This window comes from Periplaneta americana, chromosome 12 (assembly GCF_040183065.1).
Source record: "Periplaneta americana isolate PAMFEO1 chromosome 12, P.americana_PAMFEO1_priV1, whole genome shotgun sequence".
Lineage (NCBI taxonomy): Eukaryota > Metazoa > Arthropoda > Insecta > Blattodea > Blattidae > Periplaneta > Periplaneta americana.
Window position 1 is genome coordinate 69,725,478 of NC_091128.1, and position 19,548 is coordinate 69,745,025.

Here is a 19,548-nt window from a genome sequence, read left to right on the forward strand (position 1 = left end):
ATGTGCCGGAATTTTGTCCCGCAGGAGTTCTTTTACATGCCAGTAAATCTACTGACATGAGCCTGTCGCATTTAAGCACACATAAATGCCATCGACCTGCCCCGGGATCGAACCCGCAACCGTGGGCATAGAAGGTCAGCTCTATACCAACTCGCCAACCAGGTCGACTATTCTGTCGAAATATTGTATAGCTTGATTATTGAAACTTTATTTGGTCCACATAAAATACTCTAATTTTCTGCACTTAAGTTTCCTTTTGTTCACAGAACATGATAGTTAAGAGTTTTGTCGTAAAGATGAGTATACAGGCCATAATAAATAAGCATTTTGCCATAGAGCTCACTGGAGCGGAGTTATTTTAAAAGGTGTTACGAAATAGCGTTTCTAGGCTCATAATTTACCCATATTCGTTTCTTGTGTTTCTTAAATTAATATTTGTAGGGTAAGGTAAACATTGGTAATTTCGTGGCAGTGGTGATTTCGTGATATTTTTTCCTTGCTCTTTCGTGAATTGACCAATGATATTACGAGATTCAAATTTTCGCCAAGGGATTGCATATGTTGTCCGGTTTCCAGAAACATACAGCTACGCTTTGTGTGACTTGTAGCTGCTTCAGTGAGCTTTTGTGTTTGAAGAGAGCAAGTTAGCGTCGATTTCTCAGGCGTATAAATTTTGTGGGTGTTTGTAATTACATTACAGACTTATTACTAAAGGTAAGCATATGATATTTGGTACAATGATTTATTATATGTTAATGACATTTTAGAAAATATTTTTGGAATTTTAGATACATCTGTAGTCGCCATATAGGCTTAGCTTTACTGATAGGAATCTTAGTTGTTAGAGGTGACATTTTGTTGAGCATTAAGCGTTACATTTTACACTATTTTAAAAATTGTATTACAATACGAATTTTAGAAATCTGAAGATAAGATGTGATAAGAAAACAGAGAAGGGGGACGCAATGGGTTCAGTGTAGCTTCTGTTTGATTTGTTATCATGCAAAGTGCCAAACCACATATGACAAACAAGCTAATGTTTTCATGTGTGATGGATGCCAGAGTGACTCTGTTGAAGATGAGAGTTTTGCATTGCCATTATATGAAGGGCACTCCAAAAGTAATGCACAACATTTTTTTTAAATTCATTTTTCATTCTACACTTTTGCAATTTATGGAGGTCTAGATACATCCTTCCCGCTTGTATTAAATTTTAATTTAAGTCGTCCCCGTTAGTGGCACCATAATAGATTCCTTCAAGATGGCTGCTGTACTTGACATTCGTCAGAAGCAACATGCTGTTATCGAGTTCCTATGCTGTGAGAATGAGATAGTGGGAAACATTCACAAGAGATTGAAAAGAATGTATGGAGCTGCAGCTGTCGATCGCAATACGGTTAGTTGGTGGGTAAGCAGATTATCTGGTGAAAGCGGGCACACCAATATTTGGGATACTCCTCGCAGCGGCAGACCCTGCACTGCATGAAGTTCTGACAATTTGCAACGCGTTAACAACATGATTGTAGCTGACAAACGAATAACAGTGAAAGAATTGTCACCAAATTGGAATAAGAGAAGCAAGTGTACGCAGAATATTGAAACGGTTAAAAAAGTTTTTTGGCAGGTAAGTTCCGAGAATGTTGACAAAAGTCCACAAAGAAACTCGAAAAACAGTGTGCAGAAAACTTTTGGACCAGTATGAGAATGGTGGAGATGACTTACTTGCAAAAATTGTGACAGGAGATGAAACGTGTCTCCACCATTTTGGACCGGAGACAAAGAGACAGACAATGGAGTGGCATCCTGCATATTCACCAAAGAAATAGAAATTCAAAACTGCACCTTGGGCAGGAAAAGTTATGGCTATTGTGTTTTTCGATTCAGAAGGACTCTTGCTTGTGGACATCATGCCACACGGAACCACCGTTAATTCTGACGCGTATGTGGCAATTATCAAGATACTTCAAGCTCGACTGAGTCGTGTTCGACAACATCGGGAGAAGCAGTTTGTTCTGCTATTGCACGACAACGCACAGCCACATGTCAGTCACAAGACCACAGACCAGATCAGAAAATTCGGATAGACGACACTGAAACATCCGCATTACAGTCCTGATCTGGCACCATACGATTACCGTCTCTTTGGTAAATTGAAGGATCCCTTCGCGGAACGAGGTTAGAAGAGGACTCCCTTGTGCAAGCTGCTAAAGAGTGGCTCAGACCTGTTGGTCCAGACTTTTACCTTATTGGTCTATAGGCCCTCGTTCCTAGGTGACGCAAGGCAGTTGAAAGGGACGGGAATTATGTGGAAAAGTAACATTTTGTTCCTAAGGGATGTATTTACATTCTGTGAAAATAGCAAAGCTGTAGGATAAAAATGTAATTTTTAAACAAATGTTATGCATTACTTTTGGAGTTACCCTCGTAATACTGGCTATAGTAAAGTCCGTAATAAAAGTGTTCACTCTTTCAAGGCAAAGAACATCCCTTTTCAATTTCAATTCTTACTTTTATTTCATTATTATTATGTGTTGATATGTATTTATATGTTTTCTTGCTATGAATATTAGCCGGAATTACTATGTTTGAAGTCATGTAACAATAAATGAGAATTTCATTTGACTTTAATGAATTTTTCCACAATTCTTCTACCTCTCACGAAATTATCAATGTAATATCACGAAATTGCCAAGATTATCACGAAATAACCAACCTATTAGCTTAAGTTGTAAAAGTGGTTTTTGGCAATTGTTTAAAAACGTATCCAATCTTTTATGTCTCCAGATTTGTACAGCAAATTATCGTATTTTAAATGAAAAAATCGGAATAAGGATATATTTACACATTTGCATTTTAAATTAATTTTTATGAAGTTATCACGAAATTACCAATGTTTACCCTATCTCAATTTTTTATTTACATAAACAGCGATATACAACCGAGCGAGTTGGCTCAGATAGTAGCGCTTGAGACACGCATTCGGGAGGTTCAAACCCCTTGACCGACAAATCTGACTGGGGTTTTTCATGATTTCCCTTAGTCATAAAAGCAAATGCTGGATTGGAAAGTTACATGTCATGATTCATCACCGCCTGAATTACCAATACCAAAACCATTAATCAGAGTCTATAATCAGTTACATGAACATGAGCCATCTACAACACACAATAGAAACAGGAACTCAACAAGAGTAAAAACGGCCTACTGATATACCCACACATTCTAAACACGCGACATGACCTCAGATGTTAAGGCGTGAATAAAATAAACTTAGCAAAAAAAAAAAAGAGATGCACAGTAAGGGTAACATAAAAATTATCTTCGTATACAATCTACTCTATTAATTTGGAGTGATTTATTAAAGGATGCATTATTCAAGACTAATTTAGAAAAATGTTAAACGAATTATCCTTGCGCCAAAAGCGGATGTTCTCTGAATCAAATAATCATATTTTAATTATTTGCATGTAATAACAATTAAGGAACATATTATAGGATTATCATTGCACAAAATGAGTGATACCTGGGCCAAAATGATCGCATTTTATTTAAATATAATTTAAATTAAGTAACATATTAAACTATTTATCCTTCTATCAAACACGACTGTTCCGAGGACCAAATGTCTTATTTTAATTATGTAATTACTTTATATTTATTTCTAACAAGTGCAGCGGAGCGCAAGGGTACGGCTAGTTATTTAATAAGGTGTTCAAAATGCTCCACATTTACAATCTGCCGCTGGCTAAGGCGAAGCGTGAATTCTTGTTGAACATTTTCAATCACTGCTGGTGGTATATCTCTGCATTCTTTCCTGATTCTCATTTTTAACTCTTCAATATCAGCAGGTCTCGTAACAAAGACTTTACATTTAAAAAATTCCCATAAAAAGTAATCAAGTGGAGAGAGATCTGGTGATCTGCAGGTCACTCTATAAATCTCCTCCTTTCGATCCATCTATTTGAAAAAACATCTTCCAGATATACTCGAACGTGGACAGCATAATGAGGGGTAGCGCCATCTTGTTATACCAGATTGAAACATTAGGAACATCTGGATCTTCATGATTTGGATACAAGACAGCAAGGGAAGGTATTAGAATTTCACGCAAGACATCCAAATAGCGGTCACCTGTAAGTGTCTCGTCAAAGAAATAAGGACCCAAAATTCTTGTTCCCACAATTCCTGCCCACACATTTACTACGTTTCTACCATCCAGTGTGGATTCTTGGTTGACATCTACCGGCAATTTATTTTGTCTGTTTACTTCTCCGTTGAAACAGAATGAAGCTTCATCAGAAAATAACACATTTGATACAAAGTCCGGATTTCTATCGCTGAGATCAGTCATTGTCTCACAGAATTGTAACCTTCTTGTCATCTTCCATCAACTCTTCCATTGGATGGACTTTATAAGGGTGGTATTAATGTCGATGGCATATTCTCCATTACTTACGAGATATCAAAATACAGTTTCTAATTCTTTGAGAGAAACATGTGGTTTCTCTTGAATTGAAAGTAAAACATCAAGTTGCACATCATCGTCTGTGAACGGTCTTCCGGGTCTTTCTATATCTCTGACATGTCCAAGTTCACTGAATTTTTTTTATATTTTACACACGGTTGCTTATGAAATAGATTGACGATCTGAATGAGTTTCATTAAAAATTATGCATATCTCTTGTTGTGTACGTCTTCTGTCGCCAACTCCTATCATCATCAGAATTTCAATCATTCCAGTTTCTGTTAAAAACATTTTATTCTAGACCAGTGTTACACAAAATATGTTAACATGAAACTGTTTCCATATCAACCAAACGTTTTGTATGGAACAAACGAAATTAAATAAATAACTAAGAAAAAATGAAAAAAAAAAAAATTGTTGCCATTTAAAAATGTTGTCGATGATGCCACACACTGTACAATAATGGCTGAAAATTTTGTTTCTTATTTTTGTAAATTTTTACTTTCAAAACATTAAATTTGACGTGTCCCAGCATTTAAAAAAAATCAGTTAATTTTAATTTTATTTGAATTATTCTTTCCTTGTGAAAAATCCTGTATATTATCAGCCAGGTCGTAATATTCGTAGCGACAAGCGCTACTAAGGATTGTTGGGGAAAAGAGGAATGCATGTTTGTTCTTCAGGCTTTAAGAAGATTGGTGATTAGTAGATCTGCAAAGTTGGAAAAATATGAATGTCCATGTTTGTGATAAGGAGAAACTTTTGATATGAATACGTCCATAAGTTCTGTCAGGTAATAGGGTGCCATCCCGAAAATCAACCGACACATTTTCAGGGCAGTTTTGTGGGACTTATAGTAAGTACCTATCTAAACTACACGACATATTCCAATGAAGTAAACGTCGATCGACAGATCAACGATTATTGTATAGAGTATTTCAAAAGTCAGTTCAATCATTAAACCGCTATAAATATTATAATATTAGAGATGGGAAAAAGACAAAAACATCACAGTGTTGGCCAAACAATGGGGTTTACAAAACATTGGTAAGATGTCCGCCGTTCTCTTGTTCAACGTACAGCATTCTGTCTATGACACCATGCACAGCACTTTGCAGAAAATGTCTTGGAATATTGGCAATTTCTTGCGAGATGGCATCTTTCAGTTGCAGTAGGGTTGTTGGATGTGTCAGGAAAACTCGTTCTTTCAGGTAACCCCACAACGAAAAGTCGGCCGGATTGAAATCTGGAGATCGCGGAGGCCACATTGTTGGAAAGTGTCTACTGATGATTTTGGTCGGAAAACGAATCTCAATTACACGTGTTAACTTCATCATTAATTTTCTTAGTAGGTTATTTTACGATGATTTATCGACATCTTAGGTTATTTATCGTCTGAATGAGATGGTGATAATGCCGGTGAAATGAGTCCGGGGTCCAGCACCGAAAGTAAGTTACCCAGCACTTGCTCATATTGGGTTGAGGGAAAACCCCGGAAGAAACCTCAACCAGGTAATTTGCCCCGACCTGGTTTCCCGGCCAGACGCGCTAACCGTTACTCCACAGGTGTGGAAAATAATGGAATAAGACAGAATGTTACAGTAAACGGGGGGCCCTACTACAGCATGCTACAGAACTTCGTCATTACTAGACTGAGGAATCACGATATGGAAAACATAATCTGCATGTAAGATAGCGCTCCACCTCACATCTTTATCCCTGCAAAACAATTAATTACGCAGATGAACGTGAATTATTAACAAACTTAACGAAAATTTTTGGGTGTGGAAGAACTCAGTTCTTCGGTAAAAAATCTTGGCATTCACATGGATAATAATCTCAACTGGGACATACAAATCACAGAAACCTGCAGAAAAGTATATTCTATTATCCATGTGCTAAAAAGGATAAATTTTCATCTTCCCTCTTGCATAAAAAAGTCCCTTGTGCAGACGCTTGTATTTCCCTATTTCGACTGTGCTGACATTTTACTGACTGACCTTTCCAGCGACAACAAAACGAAACTTCAACGTGCTCATAATTTGTGTGTACGTTTTATAATCAATGTTCGTAAATATGATCATATTACCCCATCCATGGAAACAATAGGTTGGCTTAAACTAGATAAGAAAAGAAATTTACATTCACTTCTCCTTCTCTTCGAAATCTTGAACTCTTCTATTCCTTCGTACCTGTCGTCTCGCTTCACTTACCTTTCTTCCCACCACAATCTGAACACACACTCTCGCCATGAAACAATACTAACAATACCATCCCATCGCACCTCCTCATACTCATCCTCTTTCACAATAGCCTTGCCAAGACTCTGGAATTCGTTACCTGCTAGCATCAGGGACTGTCGAAATAAAATTGAATTCAAACGCAAACTTACTAGGCACTTGGCCAGTAATTGAGACTCGTTCAGACATGGTTTCTTGTAAACAGTTCTCTTAATCTATCACAAAATATTTCAATATCCGGTAATTTCATTACTATAGATTTTTGTTATTGTAGGTTTAATTTAGTAATTCAGTAAATACAAAAATATTCTTTGTTCTTAACTTCTATGATAAAATGTCTAGCTTTCATTAATCAGGTAAAATTGTCGTACTTTAATTTTTATTGTAATTGTAAATTTAATGTTAATTGTAATTTTATTGTTCATATTATAGTTGTAATCCCCTGGTAGATGGGCAGAGAAGGCCTGACGGCCTTATCTCTACCAGGTTAAATAAATAAATACTAATACTAATATTAACTCTTAAAAGAGCTTAAAACACAGCTAGGAGTAGGGAATGTTGAGAGAATGCCCGATAATTTTGTTGGCAACTACAATATTATTAACAGAGATAGTGTAACAGAGATAGGGGTTGAAGAACGTCCACAGATACAACGGCCAGTTTTCAATTTTTTGTTCCTGCGGGTGGAGGGGGGGTGTGCGAGAAATATCTTAATAGGCTGTTATTAGTATCCAATTTTTCCACCTATTTATTATCTTTCTATTATTATTATTATTATTATTATTATTATTATTATTATCATTGTTGTTGATGCATTCGAAATTTCTATAAAAGCCGTAGCCTATTTTTTAAGGTAAGCCCACAATGTATAAGAGCCATATATAGAGACAACTTCAACTAAGTAAGTGAGGAGATCGATCTATTTTCCGATACAGAAAAGTTATTCAGAATTTATAAGATATTATCTCTGTCATTCATATGATAGCAGAGTCAACTTTATTTATGCTTGGAACAACTTTGTTTTCCTTGTTTTGGTCCTACTAGAAACTGAAATTGCCTACAATATATTGTCGATTTATTAAATGCATTATTTTTGGTCTATTCTGATTCATTACAAGCCCCATCTCTCTTTAATGTTTTCATTTTCGTTATTTATATTTTTAATGAGTTACATCTTCTTACTTTATTACAGCCGCACGTGTAAATAATTATACATTTTTATGAGTTAAATTTTATTGTTTATTTATATTTATGTGAAGACTTTCCTAAACGTCATACTAAATGAATGAATGAATAATGAAATTTTCAATGTAATTAATTAATTAATTTATTAATTAAAATAAATTAAACAAATATACGGTATTCAGACGTTATTTTGAAAAAAAAAAACCACTTAATCAATTCTCAGTATACACAGATAAAAAAGACTCTTATGAGTAATTTTATTACAGTGAGCCTAACACAGTAAAATTTGAGTGAATGGCACTGAATTAACTTCAAACTAATTCGAAGCAGATAAATAGTTAATAAATTCATAAAATGTTTCTATAATAATAATAATAATAATAATAATAATAATAATAATAATAATAATAATAATAATATGGATCGCGAAAAGACAAAGTATATGATCATGTCTCGTGATCAGAATATTGTACGAAATGGAAATATAAAAATTGAAAATTTATCTTTGAAGAGGTGTATTATTTTAATGTACCGAAGTACATATGATATTTCCATGCAGATATTCTGCGTCATCATACGATGAAAAAGTAATGGAACGGAGAAAAATTCTCTCCGGCGCCGGGATTTGAACCCGGGTTTTCAGCTCTAAGTGCTGATGCTTTATCCACTAAGCCACACCGGATACCACCCCGGCGTCGGACAGAATCGTTTCAGATTAAGCTCCAACTCTTGGGTTCCCTCTAGTGGCCGCCCTCTGCACTACGTCATAGATGTCTATGAACGTAGGACCGAAGTCCACACATGTGCTGAGGTGCACTCGTTATGAGTGACTAGTTGGCTGGGATCCGACGGAATAAGCGCCGTCTTAAATCACCGTGATTTACGCATATCATATATATTATTTTAATGTACCCGACGCCGGGGTGGTATCCGGTATGGCTTAGTGGATAAAGCATCAGCACGTAGAGCTGAAAACCCGGGTTCAAATCCCGGCGCCGGAGAGAATTTTTCTCCGTTCCATTACGCTTTCATCGTTTGAAGAGGTGGAAAAATTCAAATATCTTGGAGCAACAATAGCAAATAAAAATGATACTCGGGAGGAAATTAAAAGCAGAATAAATATGGGAAATGCGTGTTATTATTCGGTTGAGAAGCTTTTATCATCCAGTCTGCTCTTAAAGAAACTGAAAGTTAGAATTTATAAAACAATTATATTACCGATTCTTCTGTATGGCTGTGAAACTTGGACTCTCACTTTGAGAGAGGAACAGAGGTTAAGGGTGTTTGAGAATAAGGTTCTTAGGAAAATATTTGGGGCTAAGAGGGATGAAATTACAGGAGAATGGAGAAAGTTACATAACGCAGAACTGCATGCATTTTATTTTTCACCTGAAATAATTAGGGACATTAAATCCAGACGTTTAAAATGGGCAGGGCATGTAGCACGTTTGGGCGAATCCAGAAATGAATATAGAATTTTAGTTGGGAGGCCGGAGGGAATAAGGAGGCCGAGACGTAGATGGGAGGATAATATTAAAATGGATTTGAAAGAGGTGTGATATGATGGTAGAGACTGGATTAATCTTCCTCAGGATAGGGACCGATGGCGGGGTTATGTGAAGGCGGCAATGAACTTCAGGATTCTTTAAAAGCCATGAGTGAGTAAGTAAGTAATAATAATAATATGGAGAGGTGGGAACCTTAACATTCCGCCACCATACTAAGGATCCTTCGGTGCTTGTAATGCGATAGCTTCACTTTGATTTTTGTTACACTAAATAAATTACTACAATTTTATTGACAAGAAACCGAAATTTGTCCTGACCGGAAAGAAACAAGATCAGTTGTTGGCAACGATTTGTAACGTATTAAATATTTTTTTACGAATTTTCTCTAGATAAAATGAGAAATATTATTGAATATTTGCAGAGATAATGGACACGGCGAAACAAAATATTTACATGGCATAGGCCTATCATAACATTTTCAGTTGGTTATTTGTCGACGTTATATCAACTACTGGGTTATTTAGCGTGAATGGAGTTCGTGATATCGAGATGGTATTTGGCGAGATGAGGCAGAGGATTCGCCATAGATTACCTGATATTCGCCTTACAATTGCGGAAAACCTTGGAATAAATTCAACCACGTAATCAGCCCAAGTAGGATTCGAACCCCCACCCAAACGCAACTCAGATTAGCAGCCAAACGTGCTACTGCCTAAGGTACGCCGGTGGCCATCATAATTAATTGTAATGTATTCCTAATAAATGGGATACTCAAACATTTTTACGCAATCAACTGTATTTTTTAAAACTATTATCTTGACTATTTTGTTAATGATAACGCTACCCAGAAGTCATTGTCTTGGTGGCAAGACGAACCCTTATCCCTCTCCCCTCTTAAGTTGACGCCTATGTCAACAGATGAAATTACATCCATAGACTTAAGCTTGTTGCATGACGAATTAGCGTCTTGTTTCCAGTGATGAGAGTGCAACATTATAGAAGTGACTTCATTTTGTGTTGTGAAAGTCATGGATTTACCTGGCATATTTAACCGATAAGTTAAATAAATTATGTTGGAAAATGGAAAAGCTGGCACAATAATAAACCAACTATACTTTCCAACTGTCATTAGAGATTAGCCTGCAAAGTCATAAATAAAAAATACGTGCTTCGTCATTTTCTATTTTAATATGATACGTTTGTTTATGTCTTACTGAAGTTGTATTAAAAGGAGAGTTGAAATGGCAAATCCACGAACCTGAAAAATGTAGCGAAAATGGACAAACACTTTCACACCTGTTGTTGGAGTTCTGATCCCGGTTGAAGACCGCGCGCGAGAATGGAAATTGGTTCAGTGTGTGGTGGAAACAGATGTACTGTATTATTATGTGGCTTTGACATGAAATAGTATTCAGATGTTTCTCTCATACTTCTCTTATCATCGCCCATTATTCGCGGTCCAAGGATTCATTGCAAAATAAGTGTATAATCTACAATACTCATAAAGGGGCGGCCTGGGTGGCGCAGTTGGTACAGTGATGGCCTTCTGTGCCCGAGGTTGCGAGTTCCATTCCGGCCCAGGTTGATAACATTTAAGTGTCCTTAAATGCTATAGGCTCATGTCAGTAGATCTACTGACATGTAAAAGAATTCCTGCGGGACAAAATTCCGGCACACCAGCAACGCTGATATAACCTCGGCAGTTGCGAGCGTCGTTAAATAATACATAATATATAACTGAGGCGCTGAGTGCAATAAAAGCCTAAGTTGGAAACCCATGTTTTGAGAAAAGCAATGTCAAATTTTTATAACAATGTAGAAATTGTAATAGTACATATACTCGCATCATTTGTTTTGCATAATATTTTAAACTGTTCAAATCCAATATCAGTTATAATTTAAACCGAGCCCACTTTTAAATAATTGTCAATAAAGTATGGACAACTTAAGTCGTTATTGCATAGAAAGTCTGAGACCTCTTAAATTATAGTACCTCGGCATTAAAACCAAGAGAAAAATGTTATTTCACTAACATACATGAACTTTATTGAATGAATAATAAGAAATAATAGTACATTAAGGCTTGAGCTTATCAAAATAATATACACTAAGAATTTTTAACTGATAAGTCCTTATATTTTTATGGAAATATACTGTACAAACTAAATAACGTTTGTTTTAAATTTCTAATAAGAAAAACAGAAAATGTATTAAGAAAATCAATTCTGAAACTATGCTACAGATGAAAACTCCTCTACTATAGTATCAAATATTCTTATTCATGATCACTAATTTCACTTTCAGGATGATTTTCATTCAGCACTGGTTTAGAATCCAAAATATTTTGAAGAGAACATGAATTTTCTGGCTTTAAGAATTTCAATAACGGAATATCATTTTTCTTTGACTATTGCACTTTTACTACGTCACACTACTTTCGACCAATAAAACGGTACGAAAGGACGTCTTTCAACCAATCATGGCTGCTTATCACTACCCTAGCATTTGTTTCTTTGTTTGCCAACATTTCAAACTGCACTGGTCTGGACGTCAAAAAACAGAAAATTACAAACCACTCCAGTCGATGCACAGCACTTTCAAATATGACTCGCATTGCCATTCAAGAACAAGAATTAATAAAGATCACTGGTCATATATGAAGAGCACCATTCGGAAATCCTGAATAAGTTGAGGGATACACCATGTACATCAACGAGTTCACTTCTTTTACGCACACGTCCAATATAACATCAACTGAACCACCAACCACTAAAACATTCAAATTTGAAAATTGTACTTTCAATAATTATTTCTTTAAAATTATTCATGTTTATTTTTTATTTCATCATCGTCAATTAAAACGTTTCTTGTTTATTTCTTCATTCCTAATTAAAACTTTTCTAACACTTGTTTATATTATTTAGGTTATGTTTGTTATAGCTTCTGCTATATGGTATTATGTATAGTCACGTATCAGAGATTGTTTAATACTAAGATTTATTGAAAATCATCTGTCAAGTGATGTTGATTACTGGGATCCGGATGATTGAAGTGGAATGCAAATGTTTTAATAAAAATGAAACTGAATCAACAAAGACTTCTTGACTAGTAACAGTCCACAGAGTTCAATGATGACTCCATAGTTGGCACAACTGATACCGGTAACAAGAAAACATAATCATAAAACACTACTGCCATCTAGCGTAATGTTGAAATGGTACAATAATACATTTGAAGATAGTTGTATTTTCGTAAGCCAATTAATATTTCATTGTATTGGAGTACTTTGTTACTTCTAATCTTTATATACTTTCTTCTAATCGTGTAATAGTCAATTAAATCCCAATCGAGTTTTGATTTTCTCTAGATAAATCAAAACCTGTAGTGAGATTACAGTTGATAATTTTAAGCCACGCTACAGCACACACTCCGATCTTTACGGTGGCGAGTGTTTCTGATCATTTTATATGTTCAGTATAATTACATGCACGTACAGGAGACATAACTTTGTAGGGTTACGAAAGAGCGAGGCAAGCATTAGATGCGAAATAGTATAGGTCAGTGGTTTGCAAACTGGGGGTTGTGTAAAAAGCTGAGGGGGTCGCAAGATAATTTACAAAATAAAACCAAAGTACCTTTTAAACATACACTTACTGTGTGTTCAGAAACATGAACAACATTAAACATAAAAACAAAAAGAATCAGTAGTTATACGTGGGCCAGTTCATAAATGATGCACAGGTTGGTAAAAATTACGTCAGTTGAATTTGAAGGTTTGGGGAATAAGTACGTGTGTTCGTTTCGTACATAGCATACCATGTGTTTAGGTAATAAAAGCTAGAAATGGGGCCTACATATATATCTCTGGTACTGTGACGATTGAAGATCAAAGATCGTCTATTAAGATCGAACCTTTATGTGGGAAAACCCCCACAAAAATCCAAAGTGCTTTGACTGGAGTTTGTGATGAGCTTATAGTGCAACATAGCATAGTTTCTCGTTGGTCTACTCATTTTCGTGATGGTCGTGTCATCATATACGATGATGCAAGAACAGGAAGATCGAAAACATCAATAGATGAATAAAGTGTGAAACTTGTGGCGGAAGCTCTTGAAGAAAATCGTCGAGCGACGTGTGAGGAATGTTTAGAAATTAAAGGGATTCCACCAACTTCAGTATTCCATATTTTGTCAAGTAATTGACTGCCGAACAGAAGCAGAAACGCTTGGAAATTGCAAACTTGCTGATACAGATAGACCTATTCGACGTTGATGGAGAGCATTTTTGTTTGGAAATATCATTATTGAGGAAACGTGGATTAAAGAGTTTGAGTCGGAGTTGAAATTACATACTAGTTTTTTGACGCGTAAAGATTCGACCTTAATGTATGATCTTTGATGTTCAATCTTAGAATACCAAGACACATATAGGCTGCTATTCCAGCTCTCGTTACCTAAACACAAAGTATGTTATTGACGAAACGAACACACGTGCTTCTTCCTCAAGCCTGCAACTGCAACTGATGTAATCTTCATTGCATTGGTGTTGCATCATAAACTTGACAGTTCTACCAACATGTGCATTATTTATAAAATGTTCCTAATAGATTAAAGTAAAAAGTAATTTTACGAGTATTAAGCGACACATTTGCCTGTTTTTCAGATAGTAGTTGTCATATCTGGACTCTCTCTCTCTTTAGAGTTGGTTATTTAACGACGCTGTATCAACTACTAGGTTATTTAGCGTCGATGAGATTGGTGATAGCGTGATGGTATTTGGCGAGATGAGGCCTAGAATTCGCCATAGATTACCTGGCATTCACCTTACGGTTGGGGAAAACCTCGGAAAAAACCCAACCAGGTAATTGCAAGCTCGAGGTATTCATATATTATTTTGATCTATACACTGCGAAAAGCCTAATTTTAACATTCTATCAGTAGGTACGTACGTATACATTAATTTTTTTTATTTATTAATTTTTTAAATTCCATTCAGTTGAGCGAAACTGTCTAGAAATGGATTTAGTAACCAACTGTGACAATCGTATTGGTTTGAGTGTCCTCCGGAAAATACTTAAAAAGCTGTTTAGAATTTTACAAACTTAATTGCTTTATCTCAAAAACAAACTCAGTATTTGTCCTATCATACGTAGCTTAATTTTTCAGGAGTTCTTTAATACACTGCAATGCATTATATTCATTTTTGTCAAGTGATGTCTACCAGAAATCAAATTTCCTTATAAATCCTTTGATTTTATCCCTGGCTGTATTATGTTAACATCTTGGCCTTGAAAACTACTATTCAAAGTGTTTAAGTGTTTAAAATATCAACAAAGTAGGCTAGGGTACTAGAAATGGTGTTCATGTAATATTTCGTGTCACTGTAGCACTATACTCGTATTCTTCTATTTTGGTATCCACTAACTTTGAGTTGTTTTCGATTTTACAGGGCTTTGTATTTTTCAAATGGTGTTAAGTGCCCTAACAGTTCGGCATACAGAAGTCTCGCCCAAAAGTGGATCGCGCCTTCAAGAAGTTTGGGAACCACTGGCATAGGTTATATTAGATTGTGACGCAGGGTCTAGTTGCATGAAATGCAACAGGACGGGCTAACGGAATCCCGCCTACTTTAAACAATGGATTGTGGTAACCCTTATCTCCATTCTAGCGCGTATGTCATCACTATCATCACTAGCCAAAAGGAGTATACACATGAGATGGTGGAGGAAGTGGAAAACTCCACCCTTTTGTTGACTTAAAAATATTTCTTATGTGGAATTCAGTATAGAGCTCGGATTTATAGGTATTTAAAACGTTAAAAATAGGAACTCCCTGCAAGGTTAATGACCTCTGATCAGTGACGGCTGATTGACTGAGGCAAGTGAGGCCAGGCCTCAGTCACTTGGCTTCCTTAAACTTTTGTTTTTTTAGTAGTATATAACATATGATGTTAGTTATCTGCAGGCTTCGAGACTTCGGACCCGATAGAGCAGTTCAGTAGGAAATCCGCATAACGCCGTACTGAGTATAGTGGTTAAAGCGTACAGTGGGTGGGTGTACTGTAGAATGAATGTCAACAAATACGCAAAGGAGAACGCTCTGAATTTGAAGGTTCTGACGAATAATTTGGTTTTCATACAAATCTATTTTCAAACTGTGTCTGAAACCATTACACGGTTAGAAAAGTCAGAGCAAGAGATGCCGGAAGCCCTCAAATTAGTTGAGGAAATGACACAGAGAATTAATGAGGCACCAAGTATGCCGGTTACTGAACGTGTAAAACAGAAGTTGAAATCAATTTTTTGTAAAAATAACGGATATGGAACATTGTGTAGTATAAACAGCAAATTAGTAGACATAGAGTCACCCGAGAATAAAGGACTGTCTCTTAGAGACTGCAATGATGTTAGGTTTTTTCGTTTTGCTCCCATCACGTCATGCGACATAGAGCGTTAGGTGTGACCATTTACAATACATGAAACTAGACGCAACAATAAGGACGTAAAACCAGAAGCTCAATACGAATAACCTAGCTAGAAGTGACATGAAAATTAAAGATCAAGAGTTGAACCGAACAGGGCTAAATTATCGTATTTTTCGGTGCTTTAAGCCCTGAAGTTGACAAGGAACAAACAGCATCATAAAACTGCCTTCAATAGCATTTAGTTCCTAAACTCCATGATAAAAAATGTAAACAAAGCTTGTTGCCTGGGAAACACACACTTGACTTCTCCCTACAATCGATTTTATTAATCGACAGTAACGAATGAGAATCAATATACTTGGTTATTCTGTTTGTATACATTTCTTATTCTGGATGCTCAAATTCTCTTTCTTTCGTTTCTGTTACATTCATATTAACATTGTGAAGTTCACCGCTTTGGAGTAACGGTTAGCATGTCTGCCCGTGAAGTAAGCGCGGAACGGTTTCAAATCCTAGCTGGAACGAAGTACCTGTTGAGGTTTTTTTCTGGGGTTTTCCTTCAACTCATTAAGAGAAAATGCTGGATAACTTTCGACGCCGAACCCTGGACTCATTTCGTTGGCACCTTCATATCACCCAGAAGCTAGATAACAGTCGTAAAATAACTGATAAAATATTGCGAAATAAGTCTGAGTTCTATCCAGTCAGTTCTAGGTGTGACCGTTACAAACCGTGTAGGCTATTAAGACTTCAGTCTTAAGCCTAAAATCTTGACATTTTTATTGATGTTACTCATACAAATATTGATGTTGTTATCAAGTTTCTTATCTGAACTTGACAGTTTTGCCGCCTTCACTGCAGATGTAAATTACACTACTTAGCGTTAATTCTGTGGTTCAAAGACTGTTGTGTGGCTCTGTGATATGTCGATTTTTGGCGAAAATGAGATTCGACGATAGTTGTGCATTCTGATGGTATCTTCATTGTCGCAAAAAGTGACATGCATATTGTATCTCTGTTATTTTTCTCTCTAATCCATTGTTATGAAACGTGATTACTATGGGTGATATTCATAGACATTTCGCAGCACGCGCTACGAGGGTAGTAAACTAGCCCCGGCTATCCACTGGTTACTAGTACAGAATTCAAATCATATCATATCGCTAAAAATGTCTATGAATACGGCCCTATGATTTTATAATGTAGGCCTACGTTCGTTCAAACTTTAAATGCGCGCTCCTGAAAACAGCAAGAAATGACATCACATTTTGCCTTGGAGCCATAGAATTATATAAATTGCAAAGAATATTTGCATTTCTGGGATCATACACAAAGCACGCTGCTGTATTATTCTTTTAGGAAACAACGGTGCATTTGTGCAAACTTAGCTACTTACAAAGGTAACACCTGCGATTCTTACACCATACGGATTCGACGCTGCAATGCGCCTGACAACACCATTTACACAACGATGCAACACCAGTGATTCAAGGCAGCATTTTGCTTGAGATGTCAGAAGATATAAAAAAATATCACATAGGCAACGATTCAACACTGAAATTCAAGACTACACTTTTTTTAAGATATGAAAGAATGTCACATAGGCAACGATGCAACACTGCAATTCAGAACTGCGCTTCGCATAAGACATCAAAGAATATCACAAAAACAACGATGAGATACGGAGATTTAAGACTGTACTTTAATTAAGACAACAAAGAATATCACATAAACAATAATGCAGCACAAAAATTCAAGATTGCGCTTCGCTTAAGATATCAAAGAATATCACATAAGCAATATTGCAACACAGAGATTCAGAATTGCAGTTTTCTCGAGATAACAAAGAATATCACATAAACAATGATGCAACACAGAGATTCAAGATTGCACTTCTCTTGAGATAACAAAGAATATCACATAAACAATGATGCAACACAGAGATTCAATACAGCATTCCTCTTGAGATAATGAAGAATATCGCATAAATAATGATGCAACACATATCCGAGGTTGCATTTCGCTTGAGATAACAAAAAATGCAATACCGAGATTCAAGATTGTACTTCACTTTAGACAGCGAAGAATATCAAATAGACAACGGTGCAATACAGAGATTGGAGGTTGCACAACACTTGAGATACCAGAGAATATCATATAAACAACGATGTAAAATTTGCGATTCAAGACTGCACTTCGCTTGAGATATCAAGTATCACATACTCGTAGACAACAATGAAACACATATTCGAGTTTCCACTTAGTTTAGATAACAAAAAAATATCACATAAACAACGATATAACATTTGTAATTGAAGATTGTACTTCACTTGAGATATCAAGTATCACATAGACAACAACGAAACACATATTCGAGGTTGCACTTCGTTGAGATAACAAATATCACATAAACAACGATGTAACATTTATGATTGAAGACTGTACTTCGTTTGAGGTATCAAGTATCACATAGATAACGACGAAACACATATTCGAGATTGTATTTCGTCGAGATAAAGAATAACACATACAACGATTCAACACAGAGATTAAGATTACACTTCGCTTAAGATATCAAAGAATATCACATAGCAATGCAATACTGAGATTCAAGACTGCACTTAGTTCAAGATAACAAAGATTACCACATAAACAAAGGTGTAACACAGAGATTTAAGGTTGTTTTCCTCTTTTAATATCATAAAATATTAAACAACGGCGCAACACAAAGATTCACATGCGCACTTCGCTTGAGATACCAAAGAATATTACAAGGCTACATTCCGCTTATGGTATCAGGAATATCACTTAAGCGGCGCGCATACACCTGCGTGTCAAGGCTCCATTTCGCTTCACATATTAGTGTGTACCACATAAACCGAGTGACATCCGGGTATTAAACTGCATTTCGTCTAAGATATCAGAAGGTATCACATAGAAAATAGTGAACACCCACCGTTCGGGTCTGCACTCTTGTAACCGTGTTTGAGGGGGCTCCGCAGGGTGTAGGTCGTGACGTACCTTGGTCCGGGGTCCTGTAGTCCTGCTCTTGGGGTTTTCTGGGCTCGGGGTTCCAGGACACGGCGCTGTGGTACAGGAACCTGGCGCCCAGGTAGCACACGATTCCGGCCACGATGAAGGGCCAGTACTCGTTGACGAAGGGCATGTACGGCAGCATCGTGAACGACCGCCGCCGCCTGCCTCTGGATTGCGACTGAGTGCGCCGGCCTACAGTTGTCCCGCCGCACCGCGCCGCGCTGCACGGTGTTCCAAAACGCGTGCCAGGCCTACTTAAGCTCAGCGAGTGTTGTGCTCAGTTCCGAGGCCCTGTCTTATCCGCCAAGTCACGTGTATTGTACTTCAAAAGACGTCAAACTAAGCAGAAACGAAAATAATTGTTCAGATCCTATGACGAGATGAAAGTGAGTGTTTTTTTTTTCGTTTATTTTACTACGCTTTATCAGCTGTTTTGGTTATTTAGCGTCTGAGTTGGATGAAAGTGATAATGCCAGTGAAATGAGTCCACGGTCCAAAGTCGAAAGTTATCCAGCATTTTTTCTTAATGGTTTGAGGGAAAACTCCGGAAAAACCTGAACCAGGTAAAGGCTGGTTCACAATAAACCGGGAACGAAAACGACAACGAGAACGAGAACGGAAATATTGTTAAAGTAAATGTATTTAAATGTGAGCATTCACAATAGTCAATTGTTAATGCTCACATTTAAAT

The 19,548-nt window shown here is 36.6% G+C and overlaps 1 protein-coding gene across 1 annotated transcript in view; it reads right to left on the reverse strand.

The window, feature by feature from the left end:
* Iyd (Iodotyrosine deiodinase) overlaps positions 1-19,214 on the reverse strand; it is a 56,644-nt gene extending 37,430 nt beyond the window's left edge. The window contains exon 1 of the mRNA XM_069841515.1: positions 18,843-19,214. Coding sequence (XP_069697616.1) covers positions 18,843-18,999 — 157 coding nt within the window. The 5' untranslated portion in view covers positions 19,000-19,214. The remainder of the gene's footprint in view (positions 1-18,842) is intronic.
* Between the last annotated feature and the right edge of the window lie 334 nt (positions 19,215-19,548).